This window comes from Balaenoptera physalus (assembly GCF_965194825.1).
Source record: "Balaenoptera physalus genome assembly, chromosome: 2".
Classification (NCBI taxonomy): Eukaryota; Metazoa; Chordata; class Mammalia; order Artiodactyla; family Balaenopteridae; genus Balaenoptera; species Balaenoptera physalus.
This window is the reverse complement of record NC_138883.1, coordinates 86,051,240-86,067,441: the sequence shown is the minus strand read 5'-3', so window position 1 is coordinate 86,067,441 and position 16,202 is coordinate 86,051,240. Positions and strand designations below refer to the sequence as shown.

Sequence of the window (16,202 nt, the reverse complement as noted above, 5' to 3'; positions counted from 1 at the left end):
AAAAGACACTAATTCTATCCTGCTCTGTATTACCCAGATGTATATTTCCCAACCTTTTCTTGTATTATTAAAAAATGAAATTGGGACTTGATCGAAAGATTGACCAAATTTAAGTGATGGTTTGCAGTGAACATGCCCATTTATACAACAAGTTTGATCTGACTGAAGGAGAAACAGCTTCAGCTGATCTAACAAAGTTCCTTATTTAGGCCCCGTCATACTTACTGGGAGGTGGGGAGGGGTGTGCTCTCATTTTAGATTTATTTGAAAAAGGTCTTGATTTATCAACTCACCTATTACAGGGGCATACACAAAGGCCACAGCACTTGTTTAGTTCTGTTAAAGTCTTCTCTGCTTCTCTCATGTCTTTGTTTATTTGGTCCATGCCTTCTTCTACGCGTTTTAGTTGTTCTGAGAATAAGTTGTGGAAGTTACATTTTGTGTTACATTCACGGGGCCAACCAGAAAATGCCATTATGATGGAACAGCAAAAACTTTAACCTCGAATCCACCAATAACCCATCACAGTGACTGTATCAGGGCCAGGTGGTATTACAGACTGTCCAGAATGAAAATAGTCTTTCACATACTGATCCTGGGGCACCTGGCCTCTGACTGTGGAAAAATTTGTTCTAAGGAAATTGGTATAATAGGAGCATGTGAGGATTGGTTTAGAGATCACTTTTGCAAGCAAATTAAGTGTACTTTGACTAGACCAGATCCCCAGCATTTCTATTATTGGATAGGCTCAAAACCTGAAGGCTGTCATAAGATTAATAAAAACTAGACCAGATTGCTCAGGGCCAAATCAAACAGAATATTTCCAAGCCTGCCTGAATCTGACCTATTTAAGGACTTAACTTGATTTCTGAAAATGATGCAAAAATATCATAATGTCCAGTTCACATATGACCAATACACACAATAAGCCCTGCTACATAATAAATACTTGGTATACAATGGGGTATTGTGGCCCCCACCTCAAATAGGCAACAAACATGATATAATTCAAATCAGCAGAAAAGAAGTAAAATAGCAGTCTTATCTTACAAAGGGAAGGTACTCCCAAAGGCTTAATTAATTTTATACACGGCTGATTTGAAAAGGCTTTCCGGCATCCTAAATCAAATCAAGAATTTCTGCCAATGACTGCAACTCACCCCCTTGTTCATCCAGCGTAGTGATAGTCTTGATTCCTGCATCCTGAGACTAAAAGAAGGGAAAAATGCTGAGAGCACAGCAAAATAAAAACAAAACAGAAACAGAACCTACAAGGTCTGAAAAACAGCAAGAGAGAATCATTAGAAACTTAAGTTTCTCAGAGGACTAGAGCTACAGAGGAAACTGATCTCCCCAAACTAACACACTTTAACATATTAACCCCCCAAAACAAGTCACAAACTCATGGTGAATTGTCTTCCCTGTCATATTCCAATACTATCAATTAGAAAAACAAAAAAGGCCCATTACTGCATGGTTTGACAATTTCAGCAATTGCTGGTTTCAAATAATAAAAGCTTATTGATACAATACCCTTCTGATTCTTAACAGTAATTCCAGCCTGTGCTATCAGAATCCCTTCTATACAGTTCCTATACTTAACTTGATGATTAAACACTTTCTTACCTCAATGGCTAAACCCAGGATTCTCCTTGTACTTTCCAGAGACTAGGAAAAAACACAGAGTTTCAGCATTCTACAACATGTAGCAACCGCCCCACCCCCAGCCCAAAATCTGATCACAGGCCATATTCATAATGCTACTCTATTTTTAAAGATTGCCAGCCCATCCACCTCTCCCTTTAAAACAAAAAAAGAAAGCTTATTACTATAATTTTGGTTATTTTCTTCCTACCAGATGGTCCTTAAGAGAAAATTTGGAAGGTGAAGTTAATGGGATTTATAAAAAATTTAATGTAAGCAGAAATCTAGGTATATTACACAGATATTAGAAAATCCTGTTAAAATTAAATGTCAGAATTCCTCAAATCTAGAATATTTTTGTTGTAAGTAACTGTTCAGTAATGACTAAAAAAAAAAAACAAACATACAAATTGTTTTCACTTATTTAGCTTTTTGATGAGTTGAAAAAATAAGGAGCTAGTAATGGCGCTCTAGAGCAAATGTATTCTTTGATATAAAGAGACTAGGAAGAAGTCAAAATGGTCTTCTAAGAAGGTCCTCTCATCCTTCCACTGTGAAAACTGAAAGAGAATTAATTACTTATTCCAAGTAAAACCTTTACCTCATCAGTAACCTGGTTAGCCCTCAGCTGAATTTCTTCTGCTGACAGATTATCCATGATGAATTAAAACTTGATAGGTGGAGAAACTGAAATGTGGATATTCTGTAAGAATAAGGATACAAAAAACAAGTTTGTTTGAGCAGAGTGTATATTTATGGAATTTAGGATACTTGGAAAACACGGTAAAATAGCCTATCTTTATCCCTATCTATCTATCTATCTACCTATCTATCTATATTTCAGGTGAAGAAATTAAGGCTGAGAGATGGTAAGTAAATGCTTAAATGCTAGTTATTACCAGAGGTGAAACTAAAACTCAGGTTTCAGGACTTCCAGTGAAGCACTGTTTCTAATAGGAAAGTGGTCCTTCTACTTTGAGAAGGAAGGCATTATTAGAAGACAAGCTTCAAGAAACTATTAAAATGAATTCCTGGTTGTACAATGTTCTTTGTACATTGTCTGAATATGGAAAAGCAATAAGGTGAAGAAGTCGAAGTTAGGTAGTGTTCCATTAGTAAAGTAACAAATTCAAAGTCGTGTGCCTGCAGAGCACAGGAAACACTCTAAAAATGTGCCAGTTGTCCAGGCTACTCATTGGAGAAAATGAAATACTTTCATTCTTAACAAGAAAAGGATAATGTTGATACAAAGAGCTCAGAAAAGACCTAGCTTTTATTAAGAGTAGACTCTCCCTTTCCAATTACTGTATGGTTCGTTATTTTAGTGAAGTCCCTAAGAAACTGTACAATTATTCTTCTATACTTAGTAACTTAGTAACTCATAGTAACTCAGGAAGTGATCTCACAGACATTCAAACTGAAACATAAAACTTTTAATAGGTGAAGATTCCAAGAGTCCTGCCTTCTAATATTAACAGTGATACATTGTTGTATAGTATTCTTCTTTGAGCAGTCATGTGGAGTAATAAGCACTGTGTGACTTACCTAGGTTGTTTTCTTTTTATTACATTTGCTAGCTTTGTTATTAAAAATTTGAAAACCAATTTTACCAAAGCCCTTTGTCAATGACACATATAAAAGTGTGGTTCACATTCTGGATTCATCCCCAGGGGACATGTGGCAATGTCTGGAGAATTTTTTGATTGCCAGGAGTTGGGGGGGTAAGGAGGAGTAATGTTACTGGCATCTAGTTGGTAGAGGCCAGGGATACTGCTAAACCTCCTATAATGCTCCTTGGGACAGTCCCACAACAAGAATTATCTGGCCCAAAATGTCAAAGTGCTCAGGTTGAGAAATCCTGCCATGGAGTACACTCACTGACGAGCAGGGAACTTTGTTAACTAAGAAGGTACTAGACTGAACACTTGGAGGGAAAGGATTTTATTATATTTTTGTACCTCTAACACCTTACAGGATCTGACAGTTCGTACCCCAGTAAATGTGTGCTGAATGAACAAATAAGTAGAAAAACAAGATGTACGCTCACTTAAGTGGATCTTAGAAACAAAGCTACATGTAATAGTAGCACAAAGCCTTCAAATAAACACTAGAACCACAAACCAAAAAATTGCCATTACATGTGTATGATTTAGAATGGCCGGCTGGTCACATACAGATCTTTTTAGTCACATCCGTAGCTAACCAACACTTTTATTAGAACCATCTAAACAAAAAGCGACAATATACCATTCCTAGGACAGGAAGGCATTACATTTAGGGCCTTGTTTATAATTCTACTGTCATTGTTAACCATTTCAGGATTTAATTAAGATTTTGAGCCTTGATTAAAGACATTAATGCTCATAAAACTACTGTTATTAAAATTATTAAACTGCCAAAAGTTGCAAATTTAATCTCATAGCTTGTATGCCACAGTAGGACTGTGGCTCTGCCAAAAGGTTCATATACTAAGATACATGTCAAGATATAAAGGTCTCTCTTAAATTAAGAACTGATCATTCATTAGATATAAGCATAAACAGAACCACATGCTTTATTACCTTGCTAATTGTTTATGAGACTTTAGCTTTAATCACACATATGATTATGCTACAGTTTCTCTTCTGTCAGTCTTTCATAGTTGTAATTATAAAAAGAAAAGGAAGTTGCTTTGTACCCTCCCACCGTTTTTGTATGCTTTTCCTTTCTATAATATCCCCATCTGCCTGCCCAGGCAGTCTCGTGCTTTCCCACACAAGGTACCTTTCAAAGCCTAGGCAGTACGCTCCAAAGTTATCTATCCCTCTCACGTGAAACTCCTAAATGCCCCACAGAGCAGAAAGTGTTAAGAAAAGCAATACACACTAATCAGTTAGTATGTGGAAATGACATCCCGATTAGGTTTTCCGATATAGTATACTATGGGCAGGAAGATATTTTGGGCGTAAGGAAGCTCAGATCTCTCAAATTGTATAATTTTGTAATTCTACTCCTAGAAGTGATTCTTGCCAATTACAAGTCAATATTTGTTATTCTCCTAGTAAATATGAGCAAAACTCCATGTAGGTTCAAAGAGAGGCTTGAATGCAAAACTGACCTCTGTCAAACTTAAAGATTCCAAGAGTCCTTGCCTTTAATTATCAAAAAAAAAAAAAATTAAAAGATTAAAAAAAAACAAAGGCAGATATAGCTGGGAAGCAGATGTGAAGAGTCACTCCTGGCATAGCAGTGGTGCCATTTTTTAGGACACACCTTTTAAGTGAACTCAAAGTGCTGCCTAGTACTTCTTTTTTTCCTCCCTGAGCAGATGACACACAAAACAAGAAACAGACTTCTGTAAAGTTCTCACATGTTTGGCATGCTGATATCAGGACAGAGCTGCCTAAGACTTCTCTACTCTGGATTTTTGAGGATGTTGAGCACATGATTAAAGTAAATGGGAGTAAGTGAGACAAAGCAGAATTGTAAGGGGAAGGCCAAAGAGAGACAAAGAATAATACTCCCTAGGCTCTTTTAGCCTTTACTAAACTGCTCAGAAGTGTCAGGCAGGGTGCAAGCTAGAACTAGCTATATATAGCTTTACTTGTATTTATTATCTCCAGAAGTTTTTCTCATGGAGTCAGGAAAGGCTATCGAGAATGGTAGAGTAAAGAGAATTAGAGAAGGGGGAGGGGAAGGAAAAATGAAACATGACTTGACACAAAGATCCCATTAAACTTACTTTTCTTAGGTATAACCCAATAGATTAAATATCTGTGCCATTTTCCCAATGCTCCTGGGAACTTACGCTATATGTGTGCCTTTGAGATGAAAATGCAAGATTTTTCTCAGTGCTTTTACACCCTATTTCCCTTACTATGGTTCACTTGGGCTTACTAGCAGACTCCTAGTTTATCTTTCTTAATTTCTTTTCTGTTATAAACCTTGGGGGGAGAGGGGAGGAAGAAATGTTCACTGAGCATGTACTATGTATCATATACCCATCTAAGTTATTTATATATGTCATTATGTCTGTTATACCACTTTATAGGTGGGGAAACTAAGGCTCAGTTTAAGTAAGTAATTTGCCCAAGGTGACTGAGTAAAGAGCAGATTTATTATTCAAGGCTGGATCAACTCTGAAACCAAGGCTAGCTCACGGTCTCGTAAACAGTCTTACTGTTGGATGTACCGCCCCTTAATAAGATATGAGAACTGTTGAATATAAGAATATAGGCTAAGCACTCTACCTGATGGCTCATTTCAAAATTTCAGATACTTTCTATAGTAATACCATGAAATCTTATCTCTTCCACAGACTCAAAGATGGTTAAACTGAAGGAAGAACTAGAAAGACCAGAGCAATCATGGTTTTCATCTGTTTTATAATAATTTAGAACCTGAAAAATATCTACATTAATTTAGAAAACGAAAATAATACTACTGGAAAGAAAGAATACAAAGTAAAAAGGACTCAGAACTTAACAGGAGATCCACATGTCTTCATTGATAAAAATGGAGGGATACTCAGGAAGTAATGAAGAAATAGCACTTTAAATCACTGGTTCCTGACAAGACCAATATAAGAATGATTTTATAAAGTATTAACTCAGTTTATACTGGAAAGCAAGGATTTTGCATTAAATTATTCTACCATTAGTTTCCTGCCTATTCCTTCTCTTAAAACGTAGTTAATCACAATGTAAGTTGCTCTATGAGTTACACTCATACAGTTATTACTGTACTCTTTAACAGTTTGATAAAATTTGCAATTCTCTTTGGCATATTTTGATTAGACTTTCATGGTAACTAATGTATTTACAACAAGTAGAAACTTCTGTTCAGAGCAGGCTAGCACAGTGGTTAGTAGTGGGAGCTCCAGCATCCAAATTCTGGCCCCAAAACTGTATTTGTTGTGTGACCCTGGGCAAGCTACCTATCCCCACTGAAGTTCAGTGTCTGCATTTGTAAGATAGAGATAACAGATCTATTTCAAAGGCTTTTTTGGTGAAGATTAAAAAAGATGATCCAGGGCTTCCCTGGTGGCGCAGTGGTTGAGAATCTGCCTGCTAATGCAGGGGACACGGGTTCGAGCCCTGGTCTGGGAAGATCCCACATGCCGCGGAGCAACTAGGCCCGTGAGCCACAACTACTGAGCTTGCGCGTCTGGAGCCTGTGCTCCGCAACAAGAGAGGCCGCTACAGTGAGAGGCCAGCGCACCGCAATGAAGAGTGGCCCACGCTTGCCGCAACTGGAGAAAGCCCTCGCACAGAAACGAAGACCCAACACAGCCATAAATAAATATATAAATAAGTAAATAATTAAAAAAAAAAAAAAAAAAAGATGATCCATACAAAGTGCTGAGCACAGTGCCTGAAGCACAGCTGGTATTCAAGCGTTAGCCATTATTTCAATATCATTAGGGAAGCAGAAATAGTAGGCAAAACAAAAGTAAAGCAACAATGTTAAATATGAGTGATATCAATGTAAATGCAACTGAAAATACTTGCTACTAAATATTAACTGTTCCATCTGAAGACTAAATTTGAATATTAAAGTTGATGATACTGTATAGGCCATACTATTTTCATGCCAGTCATGAGGCCTGTGGTTCTCCCACGTAATCAATCAGCTCATGGAAGTGATGCTGGTCCATGAAGGTTACCTCTCAGTACTGGTTAATTAAACTTCACTGCTTGTTATCAAAAAAAAAAAAAAAAAAAAAAAAATCCATCAGGATGGAGAACTAAACCAAGTTTCCGGTTGATAGCTACTAATCTAGACAAATATATATAACTTTGCATGTCTAAAAAATTAAAGACTTAAAAAAATTAAATGATTCTTTTTTTCTGGCTAAAGACGGCAAACACAAACCACAAAAGGGCTTAGGTTATGAAGGTTAGTATATTATACAGTGAACAAAGGAGACTTAAAAGAAAAATCAAATATGTGCTATAATTACCGGAGGGTTAAAATATGGGTAGAAAAAAGTCTGGAAGGGAATCATCAAAATATAACCAATGGCTGTTGTGATACAGTAGAATTAAAAGTGATTTTTCTTCTTTTTCCAAATAGTTTGTAATGTACTACTTTTAAATTTCATACATTTATTTTTATTGTAAAATATGATAGTTTATGACAACCAAGAAAAGAGATTTATAAGATTGGAGAAAACAAGGACAAGGAATAAATTCTAGACCCTAATTCATAAGCATAATATCAATTCTTAGCCTTTCCTGAGACAGATCTTCCAGTTGGCACATATTCACAGTAAGTGTAAATCTGTGGAAACATTTCTGTCCACTCATTGATGATCACCCACCCCAACCATAAAAGTACAGAAATAATACAGTGGAAAAATTTGTCCTAAACTGCTAAAAGTTGTTTAGAGAAAAGGCCCTTGCTACGGTTTGGCTGGGAAACATACTTCACATGATGTGGCAGGAGTGGGCTCTAATGGAGTCTGAATAAGTTCTTAGTACTTTCATGGCAAAATACTAAGAAATGGATAAAAGAGGATCCCATAAAGAAGCAGAGAACGTAGCTGTAATCGAGAATTAACAACAGCTCCATCCTGGAGTACAGTCAGTCTTCTGTCATAGCCCCTCACCTCCAGTGTATTCTTGTTCTCTAACTTTTCTAATGACATTCAGCTCCGTCAGGGATTCAAAGAAAATGTATGAAATGAGAAGCCATTGAAATGAAAGTCTGGGACTTCCCAGTTGGCGCAGCAGTTAAGACTCCGCGCTCCCAATGCAGGGGGCCCGGGTTCGATCCCTGGTCAGGGAACTAGATCCCACATGCATGCCACAACTAAGAGTTCGCATGGCACAACTAAGGAGCCTGCTGGCCGCATCTAAGACCTGGTGCAACCTAAAATAAATACATGAATTAATAAATAAATGAAAGTCTGTAGGATTTGCTTTAAAATAATTAGAAGTTGGGACTTCCCTGGTGGTCCAGTGGTTAAGATTCCACACTCCCACTGCAGGGGGAGCAGGTCCGATCCCTGGTCGGGGAGCTAAGATCCCATATGCTATGTGGTGAAAAAACAAACAAACAAACAACAAATGTGGGGAAATGGGTGGGAGTATAGAGGATGCAAAGAATGGCCATGATTGCTGAAGCTGGGTGAATAATACACGGAGGGTCATTATGCTACTTTCTCAACTTTTTATTATGAAAAAGTTAAAAAATATACAAAAAATATTTTAAATGGCAGCTAACTTTTTAATAATCTTTACTCACCATTTTGAAAGTCTAGATAGTGGGAAGGGGATTGAGAGGACTCTAACTACAATAGTTGATATTTATAAAGCATTATACATGCACGACACTCTTCAAAGAAATATTAAAAAAATATAAATACACACACACATTCATTAATCCTTACAACACTGTCTTAGTCCATTAAGGCTTCAATAACAAAATACCACAGACTGGGTATTTTAAAAGTTCTTGTAAGGGCCCTCTTTATGATGTAAAGCACCCTCACATGGTGGGAGGGGCTAGGAGCTCTCTGGTGTCTCTTTTATAAGAGACTAATCCCATTAATGAGGGTTTCACCCTCATGGTTTAAGCACCACCCAAAGACTCTACCTACTAACACCATCACATCCAGCATTACGATGTTAACATATGAATTTTGGAGGGGAGGACATACAAACATTCAACCCTAGCAAACACTGTTTAATCCCACATTTTACAGATGTACAAACTAAGGAACAGTGAGGTTAAGCAACTTTTGCAAGTAGAGCCAGGATGAAACCCAGGAAGATTGCTCTAGAGCATGTGTTTTCAATTACTATTATGCATATTAGATGGAGAGCAGAGAACCACATTATCAAGTCATTCAAATCTGTAGCAGTTTTGCCCAAAGAAAAGTACAGTTGACCCTTGAACAATGCAGGGGTTACGTTAGTACTGTAGTAGGTATTTATTGGAAAAAAAAAATCTGCGTGTAAGTGTATCCACCCAGTTTAAACCCACCTTGTTCAAGGGTCAACCTGTATACACATGAAGTCCCTGTGAGACAGGAAGGGGGCTGGGCACAACCTTTAAAAGAATGGCATTGCCACTGAGGACACAACATAAACTGGTTACATAAACTGGTTAGGTCCAAGATGTTGGAAGAGTCGACTTCCACTAGACCTTGGGCCTCAGTATACGCTCATCATAATACATCAGCAAGCTAAATGACACATCCACAGGCGCCATGACAGTTCCGAGGCCGACCATAAAAGGCCAAAAAGTGGGTGGTGGCCCAATTCCTGGAAATCCCTGCCCCTTCCTCAAAATAGCTGGAATAATCTTCCCACTCACTAGCCTATGAAATTACCCACCCCTATAAAAATTGACAACCCCGTACCTTGGGGCCCTCGCCTTCTGAGATGGCCCACACTCTGTCTATGGAGTGTGTATCTCTCCCTGAATAAACCTTCTTTCACTTTACTATGGCGCTCTTGAATTCTTTCCTACGCCAAGCCAAGAACCCACACTCCGGCCCTCCCAGCGACTCACCTGAGAGCTGGGACATGACCATCCTCTCGAGTCCCACTTTCTTTCCTGCAACACCTGCCTTCTGTTTTTCAAGTTGCAAGTCTAACTCCATGCTTAAAGCACATTTTAGAGCAGTGATTCCCAGCTTTGGCTACACGTTATAATCACCTGATGAGCCTTTATAAATTTGGAGGCCAAAGCTGCAGCCCACACTAATTAAATAAGAATCTCTGCGGGTGGGAGCCAGGCATCAGTCAGTTTTAAAACTCTCCAGGTGATTTCAATGTGTGGCCAAGGTTGAAAACCACTGTTTCAGATAAAAGTTTTTGTTTTTTAATATACAAACAAGTACTAATGGATGATATTCTCCCTGTTACAATTCTCGTACCTAATGGAGGAAAAACATAGATAGAGGCTAACGACACAGGACAAGAACAACTTAGGCTTCAAAAAGTTAAACACAGAACTACCATGGGATCTAGCAATTTCAGTCCTACATATATTAGAAATGAAAACGTATGTCCACACAAAACTTGTACACCAATTTTTAAAGCAGCATTATTCGTAAGAGTCAAAAAGAAGGAAAAAACTGAGAGGGGGATGAAGATGGCAGAGTAGCATGACGTGGAGCTCACCCTCCCCAACAAACACATCAAAAACACATCTACAAGTGGAACAATTCTCAGGGAAAACTGCTGGAAGCTGACAGAAGAACTCCTATACAACCAAAGCTACAAGAGAGATCTCCATGTAACGGAGTAGGATAGAAAAAAGGCTTCAGGTCAGGATCTGCAACCTTGGGAGGGATCTGGCAGACTCTCACCCTGGGGAACAAGCAGGTCAAGCAACAATCTGGACATCCCAGTCCTGGGCTCCTGCGCAAAGGAGAAAAGCCCTGTTGGCTGCTGGGAGAACCACTATGACAGAATGAAGGGCTGCAGAAGAATAGACTCTACTTGAGAGGAGTGCACATGTGCTGGCCTGCCAACAATCAGGGAGAAGAGAGCCTTGCACTGGTAGCTGCCCCATCCTTGCAGATCCTGAGTTCAAAGGTGGTAATAAAAATGCTAATTGAATTAAGAAAGATTATCAATAGAAATGCAGGTCACTGTTACAAAGATCTAGAAACTATAAAAATGAACCAGTCAAAAACAGATAATTCAATTGCTGAGATAAAAAGCAATCTGGAAGCAATGAATAGCTGACTAAATGACACAAAAGTAAGTGATCTGTAAGATAGAATAATGGAAATAACCCAGTCAGAACAAACAGAACATACAACTCAATAACAACAACAAAAAACAACCCAATTGGGGCTTCCCTGGTGGCACAGTGGTTGAGAATCTGCCTGCCAATGCAGGGGACACGGGTTCGAGCCCTGGTCTGGGAAGATCCCACATGTCACGGAGCAACTAGACCCGTGAGCCACAACTACTGAGCCTGCGCGTCTGGAGCCTGTGCTCTGCAACGAGAGAGGCCGCGACAGTGAGAGGCCCGCGCACCGCGATGAAGAGTGGCCCCCACTCGCCTCAACTAGAGAAAGCCCTCGCACAGAAACGAAGACCGAACACAGCCAAATAAATAAATAAATAAATAAATAAATAAATAAAAATTAAAATAAAACAAAAAAACCCCACCCAATTAGAAAATGGGCAGGGACTTCCCTGGTGGCACAGTGGTTAAGACTCCGCTCTCCCTCTGCGTGCCACAACTACTGAAGCGCACGCACCTAGAGTCCACGCTCCGCAACAAGAGAAGCCACCACAATGAGAAGCCCATGCACCACAACAAAGAATAGTCCCCACCCACCACAACTAGAGAAAGCCGATGCACAGCAACGAAGACCCAATGCAGCCAAAAATAAATAAATAAAATAAATTAATTAAAATAATAATAATAAAAAAAAAGACTCCACGCTCCCAATGCAGGGGGCCCAGGGTTTGATCCCTGGTCAGGGAACTAGATCCCACATACATGCCGCAACTAACAGTGCGCATGCTGCAACTAAGGAGCCCGCCTGCTGCAACTAAGACCCAGTGCAACCAAATAAATTAAAAAAAAAAAAAAAAAAAAAAGGGCAGAAGGGACTTCCCTGGTGGCCCAGGGGTTAAGAATCCGCCTTCCAATGCAGGGGATGTGGGTTCGATCCCTGGTTGGGGAACTAAGATCTCACATGCTGCGGGGCAACTAAGCCCATGCACTCTAGAGCCTGTGTGCCACAACCAGACAGCCCATACGTCGCAACTACTGAGCCTGTGCACCACAACTAGAAAGAAGCCCACATGCCTCAACGAAAGATCCCACACAGTGCAAGGAAGATTCTATGTGCTGCAACTAATACCTAATGCAGCCAAACAAATAAATATTGAAAAAAAAAAGGGCAGAATATCTAAATAGACATTTCCCCAAAGAAGACATACATATGGCCAACAGGCACATGAAAAGATGCTCAACATCACTGACTATTAGAGAAATGCAAATTGAAACTACAATGAGGTATCACTTCACACTGGTCAGAGTGGCCATCATCGAAAAGTCTATAAATAATAAATGCTAGAGAGGGTGTGGGGAAAAGGGAACCCTCCTACACTGTTGGTGGGAATGTAAATTGGTGCAGCCATCGTGGAAAACAGTATGGAGCTTCCTTAAAAAACTAAAAATAGAGCTACCATACGATCCAGCAACCCCACTCCTGGGTATGTATCTGGAAAAAAACAAAAACTCTAATTCAAAAAGATACATGCACCCCAATGTTCATTGCAGCACTATTTACAACAGGCAAGACATGGAAGCAACCTAAATGTCCATTGACAGAGGAATGGATAAAGAAAATGTGGTATATATATATATACACAATAGAATATTACTCAGCTATAAAAAAGAATGAAATATTGCCATCTGTAGCCACATGGATAAACCTAGAGAATATTATGCTTAGTGAAATCAGTCAGACAAAGACAAATACTATATGATATCACTTATATGTAGAATCTAAAAAATAATACAAATGAATCTATATACAAAATAGAGACAGACTCACAGACATAGAAAACAAACGTATGCTTACCAAAGGGGAGGTGGGAAGGAACAAATTAGGAGTATGGGATTAACAAATACAAACTACTATACATAAAATAGATAAGCAATGAGGATTTACTATATAGCACAGGGAATTATACTCAATATCTTGTAATAACCTATAATGGAATATAATCTAAAAAAAAATAAATAACTGAACCACTATGCTTGTACACTCAAAACTAACACAGTATAGTAAATCAACTATACTTCAATTTAAAAAGAAGTAGGGAAAAACTCAAATGTCCAGGACTTCCCTGGTGGCACAGTGGATAAGAATCCGCCTGCCAATGCAGGGGACATGGGTTCGATCCCTGGTCCAGGAAGATCCCACATGCGGTGGAGCAACTAAGCCCATGCGCCACAACTACTGAGCCTGCGCTCTAGAGCCCGTGAGCCACAACTACTGAGCCTGTGTGCCACGTGCCACAACTACTGAGCCCACGTGCCACAACTACTGAACCCGCGTGCCACAACTACTGAAGCCCACATTCCTAGAGCCTGTGCTCCACATCAAGAGAAGCCACCGCAAGGAGAAGCCTGCACACCCCAACAAAGAGTAGCCCCTACTCGCCACAACTAGAGGAAGCCCGCGCACAGCAACAAAGACCCAATGCAGCCAAAAATTTAAAAAAAACCAAAAAAACAAAAAACAAAAAACTTGGGACTTCCCTGGTGGTGGAGAGGTTAGGAATCTGCCTGCCAATGCAGGGGACACGGGTTTAATCCCTGGTCTGAGAAGATCCCACATGCCGCGGAGCAACTAAGCCCGTGCGCCACAACTACTGAGTCTGTGCTCTAGAGCCCACGAGCCACAACTACTGAGCCCACGTGCCACAACTACTGAAGCCTGCACGTCTAGAGCCCGTGCTCCGCAACAAGAGAAGCCACCACAAGGAGAAGCCTGCGCACCGCAATGAAGAGTAGCCTCCGCTCGCCGCAACTAGAGAAAGCCCATGCACAGCAGTGAAGACCCAACAGAGCCAAAAATAAATAAATAAATAAATAAATTTATTAAAAAACAAACAAAAAACTCAAACGTCCATACAATGGAGTATCATTCAGCCACAGAAAGGAAGTTTACATGCTACAACATGTATGAGCCTTGGAAGCATTATTCTTAGTGAACAAAGCCAGATACAAAAGGCCGCATATTGTATGATGCTATTTATATGAAATGTCCAGGAGAGATAAATCCATAAAGGCAGAAAGTAGATTAGTGGTTGCCACGGTTAGGGGGACGTAGGACTGACTACCAATAGATATGGGGTTGTTTTGGGGTGATGGAAATGTTCTGGAATTAGTGGTGATGGCTGTACAGCCTTATGAATATGATAAAAGCCACTAAATGGCATACTATAAAATGGGGAATTTTAAGTTATGTTAATAGTATCTCAATAATATCTCTCAGTTTTTCAATAAAAAACAAAAAAAAAGACTTAAGGTTGGAGAAAGAATAGTCAAGTAAAAGAAAAGAAAGTATGAGTAAGAATTAAAAGGAAGATAGGAAGGAAAACATTAATTTTGTAGCTTTTCTTATGCTAAACAAACTATTTTCTGCCACAGTGTAAAATCTAAGTTAGAGATTTAGTTAAAATAAATGATAGTAGTTATAGAGTAGGCACCACTGAAATAAAAAACATATTTTACATTAAATGAATCACATTTCTTCTCCAGGAAGAAAAATGGTGGTGGAAAATAGGGTAGAACAACCACATTAAGAAATACACCTGATGCCCTTCTTCAATAACTTCTTCATTCCAACTTCTTGGAATTCTGTAAACATGCCTTTCTGTATTTTTAAAAGGGAAAAAATTCCAAGTTTTCTTTCTTGTAATGAGAGAAAATTATTTTTTTTAAACTGGTACTCCTGGCTATTATTAATAAGTGTGCAAGAGAAAGTGAAACCTAAATAAGGCAACAAGTTCATTATTTATATGTTAGTATATCTGAAAACACTGACTTTTTGTAAAAGACTTAAAATGGTCATTATACAAGGTTAAACACTATAATTCTCATCGATAAATCTTAAGGCTACATAAAAAACTATGTACAGTTTAAAAACTAAAGGCCAAAAATGTAAAGGTCCACCCTATCTTAAATTACATGGAATAAAAATGTTTAAAAAATTTTACAGGTGATTTTTTAAAAAATAAATTTATTTATTTTTTTAATTTATTTTTTACTGTGTTGGGTCTTTGTTGCTGCACGCGGGCTTTCTCTAGTTGCGGCGAGCAGGGGCTACTCTTCGTTGCAGTGCGCGGGCTTCTCATTGCAGTGGCTTCTCTTGTTGCAGAGCACAGGCTCTAGGCACGCAGGTTTCAGTAGTTGTGGCTCATGGGCTTAGTTGCTCCGCGGCATGTGGGATCTTCCCCAACCAGGGCTCGAACCTGTGTCCCTTGCGTTGGCAGGCAGATTCTTACCCACTGCACCACCAGGGAAGCCCTTTACAGGTGATTTTTATTTGCCTTATACAATAATGTATTTTCTAAATCTTCTGTAAAAATCACTTTAACATTAGAAAACATACACTTAGAAAACATACACTGGTTTTGTAGACAGATTTCGGAACACTCTAGAACTTTGTTAACAGCAAAAGTCTATGCTATAACTACAAACCTTTGATTGATAATAAAAAACTCTAAAAGATAAAAAATGTTGCAAGCTCCAATGACAAAAGAAAAATTGATATAATAGTATTCTTCAAGCCCAGGTTATCTATGGGCATTTCAATTCTTACTCCTATACAATTAAAGTTTACTTGACCACTATTTAAGAAAATAAAATGCTGATTTAAAAAAAATCAAAACTCTCAAAAGATAATGCAATACATACAAGAAAAATTTAAATATCCCTATTCTTTGGCCTTTCCCACTTTCATCAATTTAGAAGAAAATCACAGATATAGGCAAAAATACATTAGTCCCAGTATTATTTACAGTGTTAAAAACATTGAAGTGGTCTAAATAACCAGTGATAGAGATTTGACTGAAAAATTATGG

General features: G+C 38.7%; 1 protein-coding gene across 3 annotated transcripts in view; it reads right to left on the bottom strand.

The window, feature by feature from the left end:
- Nucleotides 1-16,202, bottom strand: part of SNAP23 (synaptosome associated protein 23) — a 36,032-nt gene that overhangs the window by 13,232 nt on the left and 6,598 nt on the right. For all 3 annotated transcript variants that reach the window (XM_082453112.1, XM_082453114.1, XM_082453113.1), the window contains 4 exons: nt 2,246-2,347; nt 1,627-1,668; nt 1,161-1,209; nt 294-411 (listed from right to left, as the gene is read on the bottom strand). In XM_082453112.1, the coding sequence (XP_082309238.1) occupies nt 294-411; nt 1,161-1,209; nt 1,627-1,668; nt 2,246-2,302 (266 nt within the window). In that variant the 5' untranslated portion in view covers nt 2,303-2,347. The remainder of the gene's footprint in view (nt 1-293; nt 412-1,160; nt 1,210-1,626; nt 1,669-2,245; nt 2,348-16,202) is intronic.